The sequence below is a fragment of the Fragaria vesca genome, linkage group LG6, assembly GCF_000184155.1.
Source record: "Fragaria vesca subsp. vesca linkage group LG6, FraVesHawaii_1.0, whole genome shotgun sequence".
NCBI classification, from domain to species: domain Eukaryota; kingdom Viridiplantae; phylum Streptophyta; class Magnoliopsida; order Rosales; family Rosaceae; genus Fragaria; species Fragaria vesca.
The window spans coordinates 1,140,675-1,148,043 of NC_020496.1; the positions used below are offsets into that span (position 1 = coordinate 1,140,675).

At 39.2% G+C, this 7,369-nt stretch overlaps 1 protein-coding gene across 1 annotated transcript; it reads left to right on the forward strand.

The window, feature by feature from the left end:
* The first annotated feature begins 2,526 nt into the window (after positions 1-2,526).
* On the forward strand, positions 2,527-6,263 carry LOC101294378. Its single transcript, XM_004302051.1, has 3 exons — positions 2,527-2,901; positions 3,083-4,987; positions 5,600-6,263. Exons 2-3 carry the CDS (start codon positions 3,401-3,403, stop codon positions 5,981-5,983), a joined length of 1,971 nt encoding a protein of 656 aa, XP_004302099.1. The 5' UTR covers positions 2,527-2,901; positions 3,083-3,400; the 3' UTR covers positions 5,984-6,263.
* Positions 6,264-7,369: the final 1,106 nt, after the last annotated feature.

Sequence of the window (7,369 nt, forward strand, 5' to 3'; positions counted from 1 at the left end):
TTGCAATACCTCCCCAGTCCCCAAATATCAAAGTGTGCAGCATTGAATCAGATTTATTATGAAACACAGTGGCAGTTGCCTGTATGTGTATGACCTCATTCATATACCAGCAAATACATGCAGCTAGGTACGTGGTGCTGCTGATGAGCCAAACTCCTATGGTAAGGTGACCTTACTTGTAAGGTCATGTCTATCTAGGACAAGCAAGTCTCCCGAAAGTCGCAGAGGGTCTTACTTGAATTTGAGAGAGCAATTCAAAGTGCAAAGCCATCTTGTAGAGGGTGGTCACTGAGCACAAAGAACCATGCATGCAAAGCAATTAAGTGCCAGCTTCTCTGTTTGCCATGGCCAAAGTGTGGGGGCTTTCACTCTGAAAAAGCAAAAACAACAGGTTATAATTCTAGTAAGGAGCCAATGAACCATAGCCTGGAAGCCACATGCTGGAGGGGACCATATGAATCATTATGCATGTCTTCCTTCCATTCCATTGCTGGTTTTAGAGGGCAAGAAATGTACTGAGCAGGAGAGAAACCCCACAGAGCATGCAGTAGTCACAGAGGTGAAGCAGTAGTAGTAGTAGTTGAGAAGCTTCAAGTCACATAAAATCCACTAGCAATGGAATCCTGACAGCGAGCCAACCAACCCACCCCCCGATCTGGCCTAGCTTGTATGTACACTTACAAAATACAAGGAAAACAAAAACTATGAAATTAAGAAAATGGTGTTATTAGGACTAGCTTTTGTTTGATCAGAAGAGGTGTATAGAGGTGATCATCTTACACATTTTGTGCTAAATGGTCGATCATGGAAGTTGTTGCTGTAAAACAAAGAAAAACTTTGTACTTATGTACTTATTTTGCTTATATAGTTGAGTTGATTTTTAATTATCTTAGTTCGTAATTCATCAAATATGCACTTTGTTATTACTTGTTTACGCTTCTCTCACACCCTCATTATCGTTCACCTAGGTATATCAAAGTCTAAGAAGAGTTGTTTGATTCCTACATTCTTTTCTGCTCTAAGGAGTATTGAGGAAGTTAAATGCAAGACGAAGAAAGTCGAGTTATTTTACTTTTTGAGATTTTATAATGTTAACTTTGAAATTATTATTATTTCTCCATGCGCTGCTGATACTCACCTCTTCTTACGACTCTAAGAAAGCCTCTTACTTGTACTCCCTGCAATAAACTTCTTATACGACTGCAATGCAACTGGTTGCCGTGAGAACGATGGTTATGTTAGACTTTCATGTGAGGCGTAGAGGGATCCAAGTAGTCCTAATAATAAGTGGGTGATACAAATCCTCTTAGAGCAAAATTAAGGCAAAGTATAGATTGGCAACTTAGCTAACTGTCGGTTGTCCAAATTAATCCAAGTATAATAAGCCAGCTGCTCAAAATAAATGGATTTACCCTTTACAAAGTTGCACACACTGCTAGCTAAGTCTATATCTAGTGACATATGAGTGGGGGCATGAACACAATAATAGGGTATTATATGACATATTCCTTGTAAAGGAAACATATGTGAAGTTGTGGTAGATGATCAAGCTCACCAAGCTCTCTTTTGTTTAATTGTTAAGCTTTATTTGAACAAGTCCATTGCTTCTTGTCTAAGTTGCTATTGTTTACTTCGACAATCGTCTTCATCTACAATGATTTACTATATTTCTGTCGAGTGATATAATTTACTCCATATCCACTCAGTTTTCCTCTTTAAAACCGGGTATAATCATAGGGAGATGTCTTATTTCATTTGGGGGGTGACCAATTGTTATAGCATAGTTCGGAACCTATTGACGATTGCATTAAAAATTTAATCTTTTCGACCAAAATAAAAAAAAAAAAAATCTTACATTAGAAGTGATGTGTCGATGCACTATGGTTTAATGGTTAAAAGTGAGAATTTACACTAGAAGTAAGAATGATACTTATGTTTTACCCGCACAAATGCAACACCAAAGATTGCGACTTCTCAACTAAATTAATTGAAATTCTATGTACTGCCACACTCTTAACTCTAGCCATATCACTCACATAATAGGTTTAACTTGAAGTGTGCTTATAGAATCTAATCGTAAAAATCGTGTTCTCTTTAAGATTAAACCATCATTCATTTCTCGTAAAGTTTTTCATTTACTCTTAATCAGTCACATCTAGATTTGAATATCAATACTTTGATCAATTATCTCGTAACCTTAAGATATTTCCTTTCCACTTCTTACATTAAATCGTTAGTTGTAAAGTAATTCCAGACTGTCTGAAACCTTACCTTAAAACTACCTAACCTAAAACCTATGTCAACACTGCATCCCTCCCACAGCAAGAAAACAAAATAACTGTCATTCTATTATAGCAATAGGCCTTTACCAAAATGGAAACTCCTTCATTGACCATGTTCCGCTGGTAAAAAAAAAACATATTAATTACCAATTCACCATCCCTCCTGAAATGGCAGGTAAGTAATTCACCCCACAAAGCTAGGCAAAAGCTCTAGTCTTTGCTCTAAAGCTGTGAAACAGAGCAAAAGCAAAAGTGAAGACTCTTCAAAACCTGGAAAAACCGAGAGATCTGAGGTGGGGGAGAGAGAGAGAGAGAGAAACAATGAGTCAGGAACCGAGTTGGGTCATGTCCTCCCTACACTAGTTTGTGTCTTTGTGAGTGAAGATAGCTAACCAAGGATTGGAACCCAAGATCCTGACCATTGGATCCCTTGTATCTGACACCAACCGTGGGATTAAGCCAATACCCCATTTCATCATCATCTCTCACCTCTCTGACTGATTCAACAGTTGAATTGGGAGAGAGAGCCCACCAGAGGGAGAAGGAAGGAGAAAAGAACCAAGCTTTGAGCTTTCACTCCAAAAACCCAATCCAAAGGTTCTTGCTTTATTTGGCTCAGGTGATTTTTTAGGGAGAAAGATAGTCAATTTGTGATGGGATTTGAAAATGTAGGCAGATTATGGTGGTTATGTGATTCAGTTTTTGTTTCCAAGCATAAAGTTTTGATTTTTGATTTCTGGGTTTTTGTTGTGTGCTGATTTGAGCTAGAAAGTTTGAATCTTGATTGTGTTGTTTTACAGATTTGGAGCTTTGTGGTTGCTTTGGTGGTGCTGAGGATCAGGAGATTGAGCTGCAAAAGTGGTTGAAGCTTTGGCAATGGTGAGGAAATTAAGTGTGATTTGAATTTTGATTGAATCATTGAGAGGGGTTTTGTGTTAGATTATCTGGGCTTTGGAACTTTTGGGAATTGTTGGGTTATACTGTAGTGAGAATACCCCTCTGAACTTTAGTGTATGAGTACAACTGGTTTAGATTTGAGTTCCGAAGCTTTGGTTCATTGAAAGATGAGAGGAGCATTAGCTTAGGAACTTAGCGAATAGTAAAGCATTATATAAGCAATGGAAGATTTTTCCAAATATTCCCATAGTCCAGCTCATTTTGCGGTTGCACGCCGTGACTATGCTTCCCTTAAGCGCATTATCTCTACCCTTCCTCGGCTTGCCAAGGCTAGTGAAGTAAGTACTGAAGCTGAATCTCTTGAGGCTGAGCTCCGAGCTGATTCTGTCTCAGCTGTCATTGACCGTCGTGATGTTCCTGGTCGTGAGACCCCTCTGCATCTTGCAGTGCGTCTCCGGGATCCAATCTCAGCAGAGATTTTGATGGCTGCTGGTGCTGATTGGAGTCTTCAAAATGAGAATGGTTGGAGTGCTCTCCAAGAAGCAGTGTGCACTAGAGAGGAAGCAATTGCTATGATTATTGCACGACACTACCAGCCGCTTGCTTGGGCCAAATGGTGCCGTAGACTTCCCCGTATTGTTGCCTCTGCAGGCCGTATTCGTGATTTTTACATGGAGATAACTTTTCATTTTGAGAGCTCAGTCATCCCGTTTATTGGTCGTATAGCCCCCTCAGATACTTACCGCATTTGGAAGCGTGGCTCTAATCTACGTGCTGATATGACTCTTGCTGGTTTTGATGGGTTTCGCATTCAAAGATCTGATCAGACATTTCTTTTTCTTGGAGAGGGCTACTCTTCAGAGGATGGTAATGTGAATTTGGCCCCTGGTTCTTTAATTGTTCTAGCACATAAGGAGAAAGAAATCACAAATGCTTTGGAAGGAGCTGGTGCCCAACCAACTGAAGCTGAAGTTGCCCATGAAGTGGCCTTGATGTCACAAACGAATATGTATAGGCCAGGCATTGATGTTACTCAGGCTGAGCTTGTTCCACACCTGAATTGGAGGCGACAGGAGAGGACGGAGATGGTTGGAAATTGGAAGGCCAAAGTTTTTGATATGCTTCACGTGATGGTGAGTGTGAAGTCTAGGCGGGTTCCTGGGGCTATGACAGATGAGGAGCTATTTGCAGTGGATGATGAAGAAAGGGTGGCAAATGGTGGTGACAATGATGAATATGATGATGTATTAACTGCTGAGGAGAAGATCCAGTTGGATTCTGCACTTCGTATGGAAAACTCTGATGTTGTTTGTGAGGACGAGGATAGTGGGGTAACTGAGAGCCATGAAAGTGGTTCAGGCACCTATGAGAATGGTGAATCAAATGGTGTTGGTAAGGACAAGAAGAGTTGGTTTGGTTGGAACAAGAAAGGTTCAAAGGGAAATGATGATTCTGAAGATCCAAAGCTTTTAAAGAAGTTTTCAAAGTTGGCCCCAGAAGGTGGCAACCAGAAATCATTTGATCATCAAAAACCATCATCTGAAATTCCTAAAGATGATATGACAGATTCCAAGAAGGGAAAAGACAAAAGCAGTAAGAAAAAGAAGAAGAAAGGATCTAGTGAACCTAAGCATGAGAGTGAGTACAAAAAGGGTTTGAGACCTGTCTTATGGTTGACACCGGATTTCCCTTTGAAAACAGATGAGCTTCTTCCCTTACTAGACATCTTAGCAAACAAGGTCAAGGCTATAAGGAGACTTAGGGAGCTTTTGACTACTAAACTACCCCATGGCACTTTTCCTGTCAAGGTAATCACTAAGCTCCAGCTTACTATTTTTTATTTTCAATATTTTCTTCTGCTTGGTTGCTTATGCAATTCTTCTGTTGATTAGGCTTTATTACTTTTTCCTGATTCAGCATTTCTCACCTGTATATATTTTAATTTTTTTTGGAAATAGATCCCAATGTTAAAATATTCTCGATGAAGTAAACTAGGTGATTGATGAGGAAAAGATTTCTATGTTTGTATGTGCTTAGGATGGTAATTATTGTCCAAAACTTCTAGATTACATCGCCTACTGAATGTTGATTTATGCTTTTATATTTGGGAGTTGTCCACCTCCTAGTCAGTAGAAAACGCTAGTAAAGTGCCTTTGACTGACCAATATGTTTGCAACGAGAAAGCTTTTATTTTTTTTGTACCATTATAAAGCATGTTACAGTCACAGACTGATTAGTCGACAATAGGAAATGTGAAACTGAACTATGAGAATGAAAAGTTAGTCATACAAGTAGTTTCATTTGTTGGCTATTCAGTTGATGAATCTTTTATTTTTTTGGTCTGACAGTTGATGAATCATATAGAGTTCTTCAGCTTGTGCTTTTGAATGTCAACATAATGTTGCATTTCTATGCCACAGGTTGCTATTCCTATTGTTCCAACAATACGAGTTCTCGTAACTTTCACAAAATTTGAGGAGCTTCAGCCAGTGGAGGAGTTTTCAACGCCTCTCTCCAGTCCAGCCCATTTTCAGGATGCAAAGTCAAAGGAAACGGAGGGATCCTCATCATGGATTTCATGGATGAGAGGGACCCGTAATGGACAGTCGAGTGACGGTGATAGTCACAGATACAAGGATGAGGTTGACCCTTTCCTCATACCTCCTGATTATACATGGGTTGATGTCAATGAGAAGAAACGCCGCATGAAAGCCAAGAAAGCCAGGAGCAAGAAGCACAGGAAACACGCAACAACAAAGAGTAGTGATGCGACACGTCAGGCAAACGAGGATGTTGAAGAATAGGTTTCACATGAATCAATCTTATTCTGCCTCTGCTGATGGACTCAGTGGGACAAAAAAGATGTGGTAAAGCCCCCATTATTGTGCAGTCCTGACCTTTATTCTTCTCTTTGAATACAATTGTAGGCTATCAATTGTTGATTTAGAAGAAGTGTATCTTCTTCAGTTACTGTATTGTTATGTGATGTGAAATCGGAAAGGAACCCACTTTGCGTTTTTTCAATAGCTCTCCTTTTTCCTATTCATCTCCCGTTAATCTCTGTATCTAAGGTTTCCTTTTGTCAAATTTGCATTTTTTGTGTGTTTGATATACCGCCTCTTTCACTTCTGTATTGTAGTACACTACAGTAGGTTTATCTTTTGAGTAAGCATTTGCAAGCCATAGTTATGATTGTATCCTCCATGTTCTTTTTATTCTTACAACAAAGTAGAGACAGTGAATGCCCAATTGAAGCATCAAAATGATTGAAAGCTATAAAAAAATATGCCCAATTGAACATGATTGTGCCCAACAGTTTTTTGAGGTTTTCCACGATGATGAGGTACATCATTTTCCTATATGCCTTGGAGTGCACTTATAGTGTTATACCTTAGAGAGAGAGAAGTGATCCTCAATCTTAAGTCTTAACATCACACAAGCTAAGTTAGTATGACTATATATGTAGTTGTTTATGGTCTTTTAACACATTATTAACACAAGCCAGAGCCCAACTCAACTCAAACACAACCATTAAGGATAGAGCTTAAGAATTCAAGTTCCATAAAGAGAAAGATAGTCTCATAGTCCTAAAGATGAGATACTCGGTAGTTAGCTTGGGTACCAGAGTACGTGGCGTAGCTTATTTACACCGTTAACAAACCATGCAAAACCCTAAATCATAGCCGCCGTCACCACCACCACCACCTCCATTAAGTTCATTAACGATCTCCCATATATGTCATCGGTCGAAACAGTTCGTCGAGAAAGTGTGTGTCCAAGCTTTGGTGTCATCTCATGTGCGATCCTTAATTTATTTGCCGCTTTCTTTGTCTTTGTGAGTCGAAGCAATTGCATCTCCTACTTTGGCTATGATCTCCCCAAGCTCACCAGGATAAACAACACACAACTTTCAACTTTGATCCTAATCACCAAGAAGTCCAAACTACATTCTCTGGTATTTTGTACATCAGGCTGAGTCCAACATAGGCTGACTGTATATGATTTTCTGCACCAATATAGCATGAGTATACAGTACACATAGACATGGCAATAGCTGATTCCTCTCAAAAGAAAAAAGAAGGTAGCAGTCTTCAGTTATCAATACTTTAAAAAAAAAAAAAAAGCTAGAAGTTCTTAGTAAAAATTTTTTTTTTGAAAATGTCAATGCACTCGTCTCGTCCATCAAATCT

Excerpts from the sequence above, each read along its gene's own strand:
- LOC101294378 (XM_004302051.1), top strand. The coding sequence starts at position 3,401 with ATGGAAGATTTTTCCAAATATTCCCATAGTCCAGCTCATTTTGCGGTT. Across the intron at positions 4,988-5,599 it reads ATGGCACTTTTCCTGTCAAG|GTTGCTATTCCTATTGTTCC; the intron begins GTAATCACTAAG and ends TCTATGCCACAG.